At 36.7% G+C, this 17,324-nt stretch overlaps 1 protein-coding gene across 3 annotated transcripts in view; it reads right to left on the bottom strand.

The window, feature by feature from the left end:
* The window catches only part of LOC123859612 (V-type proton ATPase subunit S1-like protein), a 36,532-nt gene that overhangs the window by 12,427 nt on the left and 6,781 nt on the right, over window positions 1-17,324 (bottom strand). The window contains exons 2-8 of one of the 3 annotated variants that reach the window (XM_045897705.3): window positions 16,062-16,174; window positions 14,139-14,207; window positions 13,620-13,665; window positions 6,400-6,458; window positions 6,240-6,283; window positions 5,921-5,982; window positions 4,145-4,380 (exon numbers count right to left, since the gene is read on the bottom strand). In XM_045897705.3, coding sequence (XP_045753661.1) covers window positions 4,145-4,380; window positions 5,921-5,982; window positions 6,240-6,283; window positions 6,400-6,458; window positions 13,620-13,665; window positions 14,139-14,207; window positions 16,062-16,174 — 629 coding nt within the window. Of the gene's footprint in view, window positions 1-4,144; window positions 4,381-5,920; window positions 5,983-6,239; window positions 6,284-6,399; window positions 6,459-13,619; window positions 13,842-14,138; window positions 14,285-16,061; window positions 16,175-17,324 lie in introns of those variants that run through there. The other 2 variants (XM_064596321.1, XM_045897731.2) reach the window with 2 other exon arrangements.

The following is a 17,324-nucleotide window of genomic DNA, read 5'->3' as shown; positions in this document are numbered from 1 at the left end:
GCTGGTGGAAAGGTAAATGGTACAATGACTTTAAAAAACAATTTGGCGGTTTCTTAAAAAGCTAAACATGCACATACCATATGATCTAGCCATTCTACTCCTAGGTATTTAAGAAAAATGAAAATATACACTCCTACGAAGCCTTGTGCATGAATGTTTAAAGCAACTTTCCTTGGAAAGTTATTTAAAAACTGGAGCAAAACCAAATTTCCATCAAGAGGTGGATGGATAAATAAGTTGTGGTATATCCATATAATGGAGTACTTACTACTCAGCAGTTAAAAAGAAACATCACTTTGAAACCTGTAACAATGTCAAAGAATATCAAAAACATCAAGCTAAGTGAAAGAAGCCAGACTAAAAAAGAGTATACACCCTATGACTATATTTATTTACTTATTTATTAAAGATTTTATTTATACATTTTAGAGAGTGTGTGTATGAGCAGGGAGGGGCAGAGGGAGAAGGAGAAAGAATCTGAAGCAGACTCTGCACTGAGCACAAGCAGGGCTTAGTTCCCCAACTGCAAGATCATGACCTGAGCCGAAACTAAGAGCAGACATTTAACCAATGAGCCACCCAGGTGCGCCTATATGATTATGCGAAAATGCAAACTCACCTATAACTATAGAGAGCAGGTCAGTGGTTACCTGGAGGGCTCGGAGTGGCAGGAGGGAGAGATTACAAAGGCGCACAAGGAACTTTGGAGGGTGATGAAAATGTTTGCTGTTTTGATTGTAGTAATGGTTTTGTGGGTGCACAAATATGTCAAAACTGATCAAACTGTGTACTTTAAATATGTGCAGTTTAGTGTATTTTATTTACATTTCAATAAGCCTGAAAAATAAGAACGAAAAAAAGCTAAATAACTGAAGTGAGAAAATGTGAAAAATTTAAATACAGAAAGGATGATGCAGCTATGTGACATTATAATGTCTAGAAGTTATAACACCTCCACATACATTATAAAACCAAAAAAGCAAAAGTGGATAGCCATAAAACGTCCGATTACAAGCTTGAAAAAAACATCACACAAATGTAATCTCATTTATTTAGTCCTACTTATCAAGAAACAGAAATGTCAGTGATGGAGCTGAAATTTATTGTCATACTATTTATGGGGAAAGGGGAAGGGTATTTACAAAATAAACCACATAAAGTTACTAAGAGAATTATCTTTTTTTCCTAACATTGTTAAGCTTAGACACCTTAGAAGCATTCATTTATGAACACTTTATAAGCTAATTTATTCAGTAAAGCAGGTCTCCAAAAGGGCCTTTCTCTAAGACTATTCTGATAGCCTATTACAAAGCACTTAAAATACTTTAAAGAAATAAAATTTATTTCTTGAATAGTATTTTACAAGTTTGGTCACTTGTTTTAACAGAAATTTCTCTACTTCTTCCAAGGAATCAGAATAGCTTAGCTATCCATAAAATGACTCTGTAGCTGATTAACTAAACCTCAAAACAAGGCCATACCGAGTCCACCTAACTGCTGTCCCCTTTTCCTGATGGAGCAGGTCAATGGCCTCTAAGCTTCTGACACTCCAAGAGCTTTCTCCAGCAGTCTTGGCTTCAGTGAGAGCTGTTAACATGCTCTGCTACAGAGTAAAGAACATGCCTGATTTCAACAAAGCAAATTCAACAACGATTCAGTGAGACTCTTCTAAGAGCCAAGCATTGCACCATAACCTGGGAACACGAAGGAGAAATACAATCTAGCAAGTCACTCAAAAAAGAGCTGCTTTTACTCTTTCAAGCACCCTAACCTCCCATGTTTAAAAGAGACTCTGAATTCTTCCGACTGTAATTGCCTAAGTTCAAAATACCCCCAGAAGCTTGGATTATGCTCTATATTCACTATTTTAAAAGATTTCCATAGCAAATCTGTCTGCCAACAACTTGCCTTTCCCTGAACATTTTGTTTCCAAGCACTAAAACAAGGTCACCTTTTTTTAATCTGTGCTTTTGACCTTACATGGTTATGTCTTTACTTGGGTTTATTCTTTCAGCAACTCCCTCTCCGGTTCTTGAGAACCTAAGATTTCCTTGCCAGCACAGCAAAGGCATCTCACTAATGTGCATGATTCACAGGAATGAGGGCTGGTCTCAGTATCTGGTCCCTGCATGCCTCATGTACTGGGAAGCCTTCCATTCATCCCCATGGGTGGGCTGTCCAGGATGTCCGCACACTCGCCTGAACAGGACTCCAGGAGGTAGATGCTGCTCACTCAAGACTCATCCTAGTAGAGTATGTAGGTGGTGACCAAGAAGAAAGCCAGGTCCCCCCAAATCATTCCTTTGTGCATTGTGAAAACCAAAGCTTCCCTAGGTCTCTCCACCAGGTAACCAGGCATAGGCACTATTTTACTCTAGTTATCGTTAGTATGTTAGGAAGATAATACTACTACTTCGAGTAGCACTTGAAGAGTTCTCAAAGTTCTCGTGCATACATTTCACAGTTTGATTTTCACAGTGCTATGAGACAGGACCAAGAAAGAGAAGGTAAAATGTCATTGTTAAAGACATTTTAGGCCCCAGCTCTATTATCCAATAAGCTGTGTGATCTTATCAAGTTTCTTAACCTCTAGGAGGCTTGATTTTGGATGGTAACAGTCTGTGACTCAACAGTACTCTGAGGAATAGCAGATATTGTGCCTGTCAAGTCCTCGCACTGTGCCTGGTCCAAGGCAAGTGCTTCAGGCCTGTTACAATTAATAGATATCATCATCTCCATTCCTAGATGATGATCCTATGGCGGCTCCTATTTGTAAAGTCACAACGCGCACTGCACTGGCAGAACTGGGACAAGAAGCCAAGTTTTCATTCTTTCTGTCTCTGGGTTCCCAGTGATCATTAAGATTTCTAAAGCCCAGCAAAAAAGTGTGGTGCTCTGATCTTCCCCACAAATACCCAGGGATAAGAATAAATGGAATCAAGGTGTGCCAGTCAGCCACAGACAGGCAAGATGATCCCTAGGCAATCAGCCTCTCTCCAGGCAGCTGGCCACAAATAAAGAGCCCTGTAGGGAATTAATTAGAGCACAAGAAAAAAGTCCCAAGCTCTCAGCAGTGCTGGAGTCTCTTTGGTAGTCTGTGCTGCCACAGAATAAACAAATCTGGGAGGACTCTGGATGCTTATACTTACAATTCCTTAATTCCCTAATAAGAGATAATCATTCTGAATAGCAAGATACTCACTAAAACTTGTAATATTAATAAAATCCACTTTTACCCATCATCAATAATTTTTAAATGAAAAGTAAAGTTCAGGAGTAAAAAAGTATTTCCAGCCCAAATATATAAAATGAATACCCCCCCCCCGCCCACACACACACGTGCGCACACACGCACAGAGTATACAAAGCATTCTGTCCATCTAAACCAGGCCAGGACAAATGCAGACAATCTTCCAAAAGCTTTCATTATACCAGCAAATGTTGAAAGCAAGGAGATTTATAGAAAGCAAGTGGGATATGCCAGATTTATTCCTCCTCCACCAAAACAAATACAAGCAAAAACTTTTCGCTTGGATGACTAGAAAGCAGAGAAAGGTACGGGAAATTGATTTCCTCTTCAAAAGGGATATTTGTTTAATCTGCTTATCTCAAATCAAAAGGAATTATTTAAATCATTTTGAACAAATGTCCTAAAGAATTCCCTGAAATATGGCCATTCAAAGCTACTCTTGCACATATGCAAACTGGCAACGTCCCACAACTTCAGAACGCTCCCTCGAATCAGAAATCTGCCCTGGCTAGAGTCAGCCTTCTCTTTTTTCACCCACTAGAAGATGTATGACTCTGCTCCATGATACATGATTTCCTCCTGCCAGGACAAAAGTCGTATGATACCTCACATTTGAAGTTGATACCAAGCCTGGAATCCTGTTCATTTTTCAGAATGAATTTGGAAAACCTTCACTTTTACAACTCTGATTTTCCTCAAGGTATGTAACAAGAGAACTGCTGGGGGAAATTTTTTTTTCTTTTATTTTAGACATTAGACATTTCATAAGAGATGTGTTTCAAGTTCACTACAAACGAACCTACCTGTACCATTTTCTGAATCGTCAGAAAACTTGACAGCCCAGTTAACAGACTACAATCGCCCTAAGGGCCTCCAGCAAAGCAATCAACTTACATGGCACTTTCTTCACTGCAATTTGAGTTGCTAATGTCCACTGCTGCCGTCTGGCCAAAAGCTTCATCTGTAAGGTCCAGCCAGGTCTGATTCTTAAATTTTACTGTTATTCCTTTGGCCCAGAAAAGAATGCAGGGAATTCCATCCATGGAGACATTGACTGGGCTATGATGGCTGAATGCATTCCAAGGTTCTTTTTCTAAATGTCCTTGTCTGCTCAGAGTGTAGTTGAGAGTCTAGTTAACCAAATAAACAAAATTTAAGAGACGGGTTTGTTTCCATGGCACAAAAGGCTTCTTGGAGTAAAAGGACTAATTTACAACCTGTTGAAACTTTCATCTTTCTCACTCCAGAGTCCATGTTACTGTGGGACAAAGGAGATGATAGGTGGGCCCATCTTAATCATTTAACAAGCCAAAATTGATAGATATATCTGAAAGGTATATAAGCCTAGTTCCACAAAGCACCCAAATTGGAAAGGACTAAATTATTAAAAAAAAAAAAAAAAAGCCGACTTTGCAAATAATAATATTAGCAATATAGACTCAAGAAGTTTCCAGGCTGGGAGAGAGAGTGGGGATGAATAGGTGGAGCACAAATTTTTAGGGCCATGAAAGTATTATTCTGTAAAATACCATAATGGTAGGTAGATATTATTATACATTTGTTAAAACCTATAAAATGTACAACACAAAGAGTGAATCTGAACGTAAACTATGGACTGTACTTAATAATAATGTATCAATATTGGCTCATCAACTTTAAGAAATACACCACAATAACACAAGATGTTAAACAAAGGGGAAACTCAAGAGGGGGAGGGATTGAGGGAGCATATGGGAACCTTCTATTTTGTTCAATTTTTTCTGTAAACCTAAAACTGCTCAAAAAAAAAAAAAGTCTAGGAATTAAAAACAAAAATTCACCATGTCATGAACTAATGGCAGTAATCTATCTCTTCAAAAAATAGGAACCCAAATAAGGCAAGATTTTAAAATAAAGAAATTAATATGTTAAGCAAACAAACATAACAAGAGGTTTCTAGCTATCAAGCCTAATTCTCCAGACCACTAATATCTTATAGAACATTCTGGAACACTGGGTATGTTCTATATCTGCACTGTGCCGTGTCGCCGTCACTGGCTTTCTGTAGCTAGCATGGCACTGGAAATGGGGCCAGTGCAACTGAGATTAATTTTTAATTTTATTTAACATTATTTCATTTGAATTTAAATTTAAATATCCCATGTGGCTAGTGGCTACTGCCTAGACAGTCTGTCCAGATCGTGTAATATACAAAAACTAGCAGGGTCTTCTAACATCATCCTTCATCTTATGAAACCTGAGGCAGCCCGAGACAATGCACTTCAGTACTTGACTCTAGAAGTCACAAATATCTGACCGAAGATCTACTTATCTGGATCAACTAGTCCATACCGATTACTCCAATGTTAGTACAGATAAAAGAGAAATTAAAGAGGCAGCAGCAATCCAAGCTTACCAGGAACCAAAGATAAACTGTTACTATAGTGATCCTGTCTGGAAAGCAACTAAAGTAAAACTGAGTATTGTAATGAAAATATACAAGAGGAAGTATAGCTTTAGTTTTTTATTTACGAGAAGACTACTATAATACATTTCCCCACCCAAAACTTAAAAATGTTAGTTATTAACAGAAGTATTATTCATATTTTCACAGTTGCTCTGACCTGATTGAAATGTGTTTAAAAAAAATTTTTTTTAAAGATACAACCTAGTTTCCTAACATATCCATACCTGTGTGATTGGTATTGTTGTGAAATTCTGGATTGGATTCATGTCTCCATTACTCTGCTGATCTGTCAAATAAATGATATGAGTACAAAGGCTAAAGGTCACTGATTTATTAATGTACCTGAATGATACTAAAATGCTAAGCACCGTAAAATATGCCAGGCTTGAGCCTCTTCTGGCTCATAATTTGGAATACACCAGTTTAAGAGATTTTTACATGTGAGACTCCTGCCCCAATCACCAGTATTCAGTGAAGCCCAACACAAACAACACCCTTCTCCTCAACCCTTCAAGAAATCATACAGGCAAATACAGGTCTTACCGTTTATAACCACTTCTTTATTTGAAGAAGTTCGAGAGATGAAACTAGAAAAAAACAAAAATAAAAAGATGCTGAACAAATATCTATATTTCAGATTTCATAGGAAGTTTTAAGGAGGATATTTCAGTTTATTACATCTCAAGAGAAGACAGAAACTTACCTGTCAAAACTGTCCACTTTTTCATAGTGAATTTCTGATTTAAAAAAGTAATACATGTTCTTCAAAGAAAATAAGAAAAAGTCAGAATTTTTTTTTAATTTGTAAATATAAACCCTAATTCTTATCCACTGAATATTACCATGTACCAAGTAATGTACTAAACACTGAGGTCTAACCAAAATAAATAGTAACCAAATAATAAAGGAAATAAATAATGAAACATAATAAAATCTTTTACAGTGAAGTTTTATACTTATTGTACTGTTACCATATTAAAGCAAAAATATTCATTTTTTTAATTAAAAAACAAGACAGACTCTATTGCCAAAAAACTTTTTCTGAAAATTATGGGGATATAAATTATATATCCTTCCAGTGTTTCACTCCACACACACACACATACAGATGTACACATACAACACACATAAATTTACTTTTTATAAAATTCAAAAACAGGTATGTGTAAACATCCTGTTTTGGAGCCTGCAAAATTTTTTTCAACTTAAAAATATATCACAAATATTTTCTCATGTAATATTTTTCTGACATAATTTTTTTAACTTTTTAATTCCCGTTAGTTAACATACTGTGTTATATTAGTTTCAGATGTACAATATAGTGATTCAACAATTCCATCCATCACCCGGTACTCAACATGATTTTCTGACATAATTTTGAATTCCATGTTGGTATTACATCATACAAATGTATCAATTTATTCAACCAAATTCCTATTACGTATTTATGTTGTTTCCAATTAACAAACGATACTACATTGAACCTTATTGTGGACTGTTTGTTCATGCCCCCAAGAAGTTCCTTAACATAAATTCCTAGAAGTGAAACTGCTAACTTAGAAGATCTACACATCTTTTTATCATGGAATATTGTAAACACATACAATATAAACAGAAAAACATAAGCCCTCTTCCCACCCCCATGTACTTGTACCCACCATCCAGCTTTAGTAATTATCAAGGTATAAGCAATCTTGTTTCAACTATGAGCTCACCCATTTCCCCTCTCTGGTATTATTTTGAAGGAAATATCAGAAATTAATATGATTTAAGTATGTATTTCTAAAAGATAAGGACTTTTTAAAATAAGTTTCTAGAATTATAAATAGAATCATATATATTCTTCAGTGTTTGGCTTCTTTCAGTCTAAACATAATGACTGGAATTCTCTGATGTTGTTATATATATTAATATCTCATTCCTTTTAATTACTGAGAAGTATTTCATTGTACAGATATACCACATTTTGTCTGTCTAGGCATCCACTGATGGACATTTATGGTGTTTCGAGTTTGGGGCTACTACAAATAAAGATATAAATATATTTGTGTACAGGGCTTATGTGGAATATTTTTTTGTTTCTCTTGAATAGATACCCAGAAGAAGAATGGCGGAGTCATATAGTAAAAGTTTAACTTTTAACAAAACTGCCAATTTCACTATATGAGCTTTTCTGTGGCTCCACGTTCTTTTAATATTTGTACTGTAAATCTGTTCAATTTTATCCATTCTCATAGGCATTGGTTGCTATCACATTGTAGTTTTCTTTTCCATTTCCCTGATGACTAACAAGAATTAGCATCTTTCCTTGTGCCTATTGACCATTCATATATTTTCTTATGTGAACTCTGTGTTTAAATCTTTTATCACATTTTTAATTAAGTTAACTGTCTCTTCTTATTGAGTTGAAAGAGTTCTCTGTATGGATACAAGTCCTGTGTCCGATACTTGCATTGAAAACATTTTCTTCCATTCTGTCTTGCTTTTTCATTTTCTTAATGGTGACTTTCAAAATGGAAACATTTTAATTTTCATAAAGTCTAATGTATTTGTTTTTCTTCTTTTATTGTCTATGTTTCTGGGTCTAAACCATTTTCTTAACATAACATCACAAAATTTTCTCCTGTGCTTTATCTAGAAGTTTTAAAGTTTTAGCTTTTACATTTAGCTCTGTTATCCATTTTGAGTCATATTTGTGAGATGAGGTACTTGTAACATTTTAGAGTCTGGATACAAAAAATGTATTATTAGTTTCCAGAAATTAGAAAAAAACAAACAAACACAAGAATCATACAAGGATTCAGAAAATGTATCTCTCACACCCTTTCGTGGACGCTAAAGGAGGATGTGCTCAAACAAAGTGAGAGGAAACCAAGAAAGAGGAAGCCCAGGCACTAATCAACAGAGGCTCTAACTTAGAAGGGTGAGGAAGAAAAACTTCAGGATGCCTATTGCATATAAGACCTAGAGAGCATCGATCCAGATTGCAGTGAGAGGACAAAAGAGCTCCAAAGAGGAGACCTAGAGGGAGGGCTCTAGGTAAAAGGATTTGAGACGCTACACTACATATTAGATGAGGGGACTTGTGAAAAGAATTAAGAATATATATTTTTTTATTTTTTTTAAAGATTTTATTTATTTATTTGACAGAGAGAGACACAGCGAGAGAGGGAACACAAGCAGGGGGAGTGGGAGAGGGAGAAGCAGGCTTCCTGCGGAGCAGGGAGCCCGATGCGGGGCTCGATCCCAGGACCCTGGGATCATGACCTGAGCCAAAGGCAGATGCTTAACTGACTGAGCCACCCAGGCGTCCCAAGAATATATATATTTTTAAATATTGCAAATGAAAAAGGGTAATAATTTTTAAATCAAGAGAAAAGCAAAGAGTTGTATAAAGAAAAGAGAAACATTTATAGTATGCTAACTGGCTTGTCAGTGAATAATCCACGCACAGTCACACTGATGCCAGCACAGATTTAACTGAAAGTAGTAATGTAACTATATATTAGATGGGTGGGGGAATGAAGAAAAGGAAGGTGAAGGCAGTGTTGGAGGCAAAAACTTTGTCAGCAATAACAGGAAGTTGTTAGGCAATGTCTAAAATGTATAAATTGGAGGGGCACCTGGGTAGCTCAGTCGGTTAAGCGTCTGCCTTCAGCTCAGGTCGTGGTCCCGGGTCCTGGGATCGAGCCCCCACATCAGGCTCCCTGTTTGGCGGGAAGTCTGCTTCTTCCTCTCCCCCTTCCCCCTGCTCGTGCTCTCTCTCTCACTCATTCTCTCTAATAAATAAATAATCTTTTAAAAATAAAATAAAACGTGTAAATTGAGAAATCCTCTACACATATTTAAATAATGTGGCAGTGTTGTGGGTTGTAGGATTGTTCCCAACTCCCTGGAAATAATCCGAGATGTATATATCCTTGCCCTTGGCTATATGCTTTGCAGTACCTCCCTGTAGGTAGAGAGTATTTCCTGCCCCACAGTAAGTCTCAGCGCTGTGTCTTGGTCGAGCCAATGGAACATGAGGGGAAGCAACAATGTACCAGCTCTGCAGAAACTTTCTGAGGTGCTGCATGTGTCTGCCGCCTCCTTGTCCCCTTCTCTCTGCCCTGATGACGGTGTGCCCAAACAGGGGCTGCTCTTTCAGTCTAGGTCTTGGAATGACAAGAAATGGGAAACAGCTGGAGCAGGCCTGCAACAGCCCACTGAATAGCTATCAACAGGTAACATGAGTGAGAAATAAATGTTCGAGACTGTAAGATTCTGGAAAACTGGAGTTGTTGGTTACTAGAGAAGCTGACTAAATGGGAGACACTTTTTTTTCGATAATTTATGATGTGTCTTGGTAACACCTGATTTTTTTAAAACCATGTATATGCATTACTTTGATGGATTTTTTTTTTAATTTATTCTTTTTTAAAAAGATGCCTTCTGGGGCACCTGGGTGGCTCAGTCAATTAAGCATCTGACTCTTGATTTCAGCCCAGGTATTGATCTCAGGGTTGTGAGATCGAGCCCAATATCAGGCTCTGCGCTAGGCGTAGAGCCTGCCTAACATTCTCTCTCTCCCTCTCCCTCGACCCTTTCCCAACCTCCCCACTCTCTCTCTTTCTTTGTCTCTAAAAAAAAAGAAAAAAAGATGTCTTCCTTTAAAAATTTATAAATTAGCATTCTGATTGATAGTCTCTGGTGAGTAGGGTTAGCATAAATCAGTCCTCAGAACCCAAATACACCTAGGAGCACTAAGATATTTAATTTCCTGAGCAGCAAAAGTGAGGCTCCAATCAGCAATCATGTAAATACAATAGTGATGTGCTTTAGCTAAAAGATCTCTATCTTACTTAAATTTCAAACTCTGTACTGCAAGTTACAAAGTGACTGAATACATGAAAGAAACACTAATACCCAGGCAATACTTCTTAAGAGCTTCAAGCTTTCTAATAATATCATTGTACACAAATAGACTTTTAAAATTTCTTTAATTTAAACTTCATTTATCCAAAAATCACATTTCATGATACAGGGTTAAGTATTCAATTTTAAAATGTCTTAATGAACAAAAAAAGAAAATTATGAGATATTTTATCTAAATAATATGAAAATTTATCAAGTCATTTAGAAATATCTAGTTAGCAGAACAGTTTAATAAAAGTTTCCTGAATAAAAGTATATGAATGAATGAATGAAGGCATGTATGCATGGATGGATAGATGGATGGATGAGCTACCAAACTGATAATACGCTTGGCTTGAGACTTTGCTCTATTCATTAAAAATTTCCAAGTGTTCACATATGAAAAGCTTTTAGAAGAGAACAAAGGCTTATTTTCTTTTCAATGAATCTATGGTCATGAACAAACAATAATGCTGCTATACTTCTTTTTTTAAATGAACTATAATTTAGATAGGCCTTTCCCATACCCACAAGACTGAATTAACAAGGTTTTATAGGAAACCATAATCTCAACCTAAGATAAAATATATATACATTTCGGGACACCTGGGTGGCTCAGTCGGTTGAGCGTCTGCCTTCGGCTCAGGTCATGATCCCAGGGTCCTGGTGTTGAGCCCCGCATTGGGCTCCTTGCTCAGCGGGGAGCCTGCTTCTCTCCCTCTGCCTGCCTGCCTGCCTGCCTGCCGTTCCCCCTGCTTGTGTTCTCTCTGACAAATAAATGAATAAAATCTTTAAAAAAAAAAAATATATATATATATACATTTTCACATCACTACATAATCTCTGAACTAAAGTAAGATTGTAAAGAATTAACTGTTTGAAGTTATCTATGTGAATAAACTGAGAAACACTGGTTAAATTTTTTTTAAATAAATAATAAAGAAACAAAATCTATATTGTCTCTAAAAATATTCCGATCCTTGTCCAGTAAAAGGGATCTCTGCAATATCTTTGAAAAGTAATCAAGAGCCTGAAGCTTGTAGTGGCTGGTCCCATATTTTTGTAGTCCATCATGAGTCTGCAAAGTAATGCCTTCATGAAGGTGAAGCTGAAACAGCTCTGCCATGGTTCTGTGCAGGAGGAAGACCACATTCCCACCATGGCCTCTGAGACCCTGAAAGACCTGCTAACTGTGCTCACCTCATCTGTCCTCTTCCCCTGTCTGTTCTAGCTACACCAGCAGTCTTTAGTTCAGCTCCTTCGATGCTTCATGTTCCCTTCTTCTCTCATAAGAGTCTTAGCACTTGCTGTTCCCTCCACCTAGAATGTTCTCTAACCTCCCCTTCCCCCTCCTCCTAGGTACTCCCTCCCTTTGCTATAGATTACAGCTTAAATGTCACTTCCTTAAGAACACTCTTCCTGCTATCTCAGACCAGTTCAGATCCACCTATTATATGTGCTCATAGCCTCCCACACTTCTTTCACAGCATGATTCACATTTGACTAATGAGAGTACCTCCTCCACTAGACTTAAAGCTTCATGAAGGCAGGGACTATTTCTGTTTTGCTCACCAATGTAGACCCAGTACCTAGCACAGTACCTAGCTATTTAAAGGTACCAAGTATTAAAAATGTATGTGCTACATGCATGAATGAATGAACAGATTAATGAATGAACAAAGTCTGAAAGGGAAGTAGAAAATGAGAGATCACACAGGATACTGTGTGAGAGGCAAAATATTTCCTTTTGTTAAAGGAATTGTTTTAACCCAATTTGAGGAAGAAATATGTAAAGAAAGAGTGGTGACCCCTACTTTCTCTAAGCTTAGGAAACAAGTATTAATTTAAAATACAATCATCCTTCCTAGAGACTTAAGAACCTTGAATTGACCCATAAAAATGAAAGATATTTTAAATTTCAGATCTATGATTTGAAAGACATTCATAAAACAGCAACTGTTGTTTCTTTCATAATAAATTAATATGCTATATTTTTAGATTCAAATGATCATGGATTGATGTGATTTCTAGGGTCCCTTCCGAAGCTGAGATTATTTAAACCCATTAACCTTGCTTCAAAAACATAACTGGGATTTTTATAGTATTTGGTGTACATTTTACCAGTGTAATACACAAATCAGTCATCTCTGTACAAATGAAGTAAGGAAACCTTACTAAGCTTTAATAACTTAAGAGCAGTATAGGTCTCTTACTATTTGAAAATGAACCTGAAGGAAAGCACTAACTGATTTAGAAACAACGGGGGAAACAAATAGAAAATGCCTGCACTTACAGTTTTTATCAGCTGGTGACTTAAAGATTCTTTAACACAGTTTTGGCAGACCATCCTACTTGGCACCATCCTTTGTGTTCACACTAAATTCCCTGATGTATTTACTGGGATGGCACATAATGAGCAATTAGGAGATATAACATAAGTTAATTGCTATTCAGATTCTGAATATTCTCCCTTATAGATAAATCTCTATAGTTTCCCTTATATGGTAAGGAAAGAGCCAAAGACAAAGGATACAGGAATAGAAGTTTTGCTTGTTAGTTTTAAGTGTATGTACTCCAAGCAATTACCGTCCCCTACCAGTTAAAATGACTCAACACCTTTTCTTTGAAGGACAGGTTATATATTTCTGAGGTTTTTAATTTTTCCTTGCTCTCTTCTCTCATAACAATGGCAGGAGAAAACCATGAAATTAGTATTACTTGTAAGTATAAAAGAAACCTGAACACTGATTTGAGTCATTTTCTCATAGATACATACTTTGATACATAATACAAATGTTTCTTGTGCATTTTGAATAACTCTTGTTTCTTATAAAAGATTGTATTTTCATGTCTTATTTATAAACTCTAGTTCAATGATTTTGTTAGCTACAGAATGATCTAATTTAATATATCCGATCTGAATTATAAATATAGCTATGCAACAATATAAAGAAATTACAGAACCATCTAATTTCACACTTGCATTGAAGTTCACAGATGCGCTGAATTAACAAATATGCAATTACTCACCTTACATTCTTCCTGGCAAGTATTTGGCCCAAAGGCAGTGAAAATCCTATACATAAAAAAATAAGTGAAAAACTGAAGAAGATTTTTCTTCCCATCAAGAAATAAATCAGTTTCTTCAAAGCAAACACATCTGTTAATTCTTAAATGCAAACAGAGCAGAGGCAGAATCTTCCATGTCTTGTGACTGACAACATAGTCAACCAATAAAAAGACCATATTCCCAGGATATATTATGCATGGGAGAGGGTGGAGGGAGGGGCCTGATACTGCTTAATTTAGAGTATAGAGTGAAAGCAGTGGGTCTATTTAGGATGTTTCTTATTCATTAAAGATTATTAGGGAGCAGATTTTCAATTAACCTCTTTTTAGAAACTAGCATTGTTTTGATACTCTAACTTTTAATAAGAATCTCATACTGCTTTTCAGGAAGCTATTAAACTCTCCTCAAAAATCTACAAAATATACATTATTACATGCATTTTTCAGGTGAATAAATGAGTAAAAATCTCTGAAACTTACCTAATTTTACTTATGTGTCCTACTTCACAGTTTCCTGTTAAATTCATGACTCTCCATGTGCTAAGAGATCTGGAATGTAATGGTAAAGAGCACTGACTTTGGAGTCAGACAGCCCTCAATTGCATTCCCAGCTCTAGTTTCCCCATCTGCAGAGTGGGGACAAAAGTATTTTGCTCAAAGAACTGTTGCAAAGATATATCGAGGCCCTAAATAGCCAAACCTGCCTTGAGAAAGAACAAAGCTGGAAGTATCACACTTCCTGATTTAAAAATATATTGTAAAGCTACAATAATTTAAACAGTATAGTATTGCCATTAAAAACTGACATATAGGGGCACCTGGTGGCTCAGTCGGTTAAGCGTCTGCCTTCGGCTCAGGTCATGGTCCCAGGGTCCCGGGATCGAGTCCTACATCAGGCTCCCTGCTCAGCGGGAGTCTGCCTCTCCCTCTCCTGTGGCTCCCTCTGTTTGTATGGGTGCTCGCTGTCTCGCTCGCTCTCTCTCTTTCCATCAAATAAATAAAGAAATAAAAGAAAAGAAAAGAAAAGAAAGAAAAAGAAAGCAGGCAGGAAGGAAGGAAAGAAGAAAGTGAACAGACAAGTGTTGGCAAAGATGTGGAGAAATTGGATTGTACACTGCTGGTAGGAATACAAAATAGTACAGTTGCTGGGGCAAACAATATGGATATGCCTCAAAATATTAAAAATAGAACTACCTTATGATCCAGCAATTACACTTATGGGTATTTACCCAAAATACTTGATATCAGGATTTCAAAGAAATATTAGTGCTTCCATATTCACTGCAGCACTGATATTCACAATAGCCAAGATGGAAAAACAACCTAGTGTCTGCGGATGGATGAATGGATAAAGAATATGTGATATATATATACAAAGGAATACTATGCAGCCTTTAAAAAAGGAAATTCTGCAATATGTGACATGAATGAACCCTGAGGACATTATTATAATTGAAATAAGCCAGGCTTAAATACCACATGACTCCATTTATATAAGGTATCTAGAATAGGCATGGCATAGAATCAAAGAGTGAAATGGTGGTTACCAGGGGTTGGGGGGCAGGGGAGGGAGGAGAAAATAGGAAGTTACCAATCAATGGGCATAAAATTTCAGTTGTGCAAGATTAATAAATTCTAGAGATAAGCTGTACAAGATTGTACCTATGGTTAACAATGCGGTATTATGCACTTAAAAATTTGTTAAGAGGGTGGATCTCATGTTAAGTGTTCTTAACACAATAAAATAAAATTTTAAATAAATAAATATAATAGATGAAAACCTTTTCTTACTTCAATGCCTAGCTAAATAAAGACTATCTATTGTTATTTCCTCCTTGCCAGTCTCCACTCCCACTCCCCTGCCACCTAAAATGTGTGCAAAAACACAAACCAAACAACAAAATCCTGAAGAGTTATTTTACATTTAAAAAATACAATTAAAATGCCACAATAAAGAAAATCCTCCAAAACGAAAGTGTCAGCATTTTTGGTACTTAAGAACCTTGATCTCTTTAATGGCAAAGTACTGGTAGCTGAAAGGGGCTATTTGTAAGTGACATTTCAGAGATGATGGATTATTGGAAGTCTAGGGACTTGACCCAAAGGACATACTTCCCCTTCCTTACTATCCACTTTGCACACACACCATCTTCTAACATAGCTCTAAGGAGCCCTAAATGAGAAGAGGTGATGAAAGCGCAATGACTAGGGATAGGGGTGGGGGGGCTAGGGGGTGGAGATGGAGAAATAACAAAGAAAGATGCTAAGAAATATTATAAAATAGAAAAAGTCACCACTATCAATGTTGCTTTTCCATGCCCATCTTATTCCTACTTCCCATTGTATTTCCTTTTCTTCTCTGTTCTTTCATTTTACCCAACTTCCACCCGCCATGTCTTTTACCTTTCTGCCTTTTTCCTGATTATGTGGAATTTCAGGTAGCAAGACAGGTCTGGAAAGGAGGAGCTTAGTCTTAGGCAGGTTTGCCAAATAAAATACAGGACACCCAGTAACATCTGAATTTCAAAAAAGCAATAATTTTAATAATAAGTACATTCCATGCAATATTTAGACATACTATACTTAAAAAATCATTTGTTGTTTATTGAAATTAAATTTAACCAGAAATCTTGTATTTTTATTTGCTAAATCTGGCAATCCTTGTCTTAGAGCTTTCTGCTACTCAAATTTTAACATGCATACAAATCATGTGAGATTTTGTTAAAATGCAAATTCTGATCCAGTAGGTCTGGGGTGGGGCGAGAGCTTCTCTGTTTCTCACAGGCTTCCACATGATGCTGATGCTGCTTGCCTGCCGAATGTCCTGTGAGTAGCAAGGATTTAGAATAGCATTGTTCAACAGAAATATACTGAGAGCTGTGTATGTAATTTAAAATTTTCTAGTAGCCACACTGAAAGAAGTACAAGCCAGGGGTAAAATTAGTTTTAATATTTTTTTCTTTAACCTAACATATTTAAATATTATTTCAAACATAATTATTAATGAGATATTTTACTTTCTTTTTCTGCTCTAAGTCTGAAATATGGTATATAATTTACATTTATGTACATCCCAATTCGAACTAACCAAAATCTCAAGTGGTCAGTAACCACCCATGGCTAGGGGCCATTGTACTGGACAGTACAAATATAAAATATTTCCTCCAGCTGCCAGAGCAATACCTCATAGTCTCCCATGGCAGTGGCAGCAGTGTCTGACCAATTGCTCCTCAAATTTCTGGTCAGGGGAAGGTAAGAAACCAAGCCCGTGAAGACACGCACTGCAATAATAATGATTCTGTTAACACAAACCAGAGTGTAAGCTCCTTAGTGCTTATCATGTAACAATCCTTCCACGGAAATATGCTTCAGTTATATTTTCAGGCACACAAACGTATACAAAATTTTTAATTTTAAATCACTTTCAATTTCATTTTAATATATTCTATGACTTGATCATCCTAAAATTTCAACATAGCAATCTTTCTGTTGTTGACATTTTCTTCCACTTGTTAAGAATATTTAAGGTAGGGGCACCTGGGTGACTCAGATAGTTAAGCATCTGCCTTCAGCTCAGGTCATGATCCCAGCGTCCTGGGATCGAGTCCCGCATCAGGCTCCCTGCTCAGCGGGAGCCTGCTTCTCCCTCTGCCTGCCGCTCCCCCT

This window comes from Mirounga angustirostris, unplaced genomic scaffold (genome assembly GCF_029215605.1).
Source record: "Mirounga angustirostris isolate CCGP_5_RB_7025 unplaced genomic scaffold, mMirAng1.0.hap1 SCAF_7, whole genome shotgun sequence".
In the NCBI taxonomy this organism is placed as follows: Eukaryota; Metazoa; Chordata; class Mammalia; order Carnivora; family Phocidae; genus Mirounga; species Mirounga angustirostris.
Note: the sequence above shows the minus strand (reverse complement) of the source record. Positions and strands in the feature narration are given on the sequence as shown.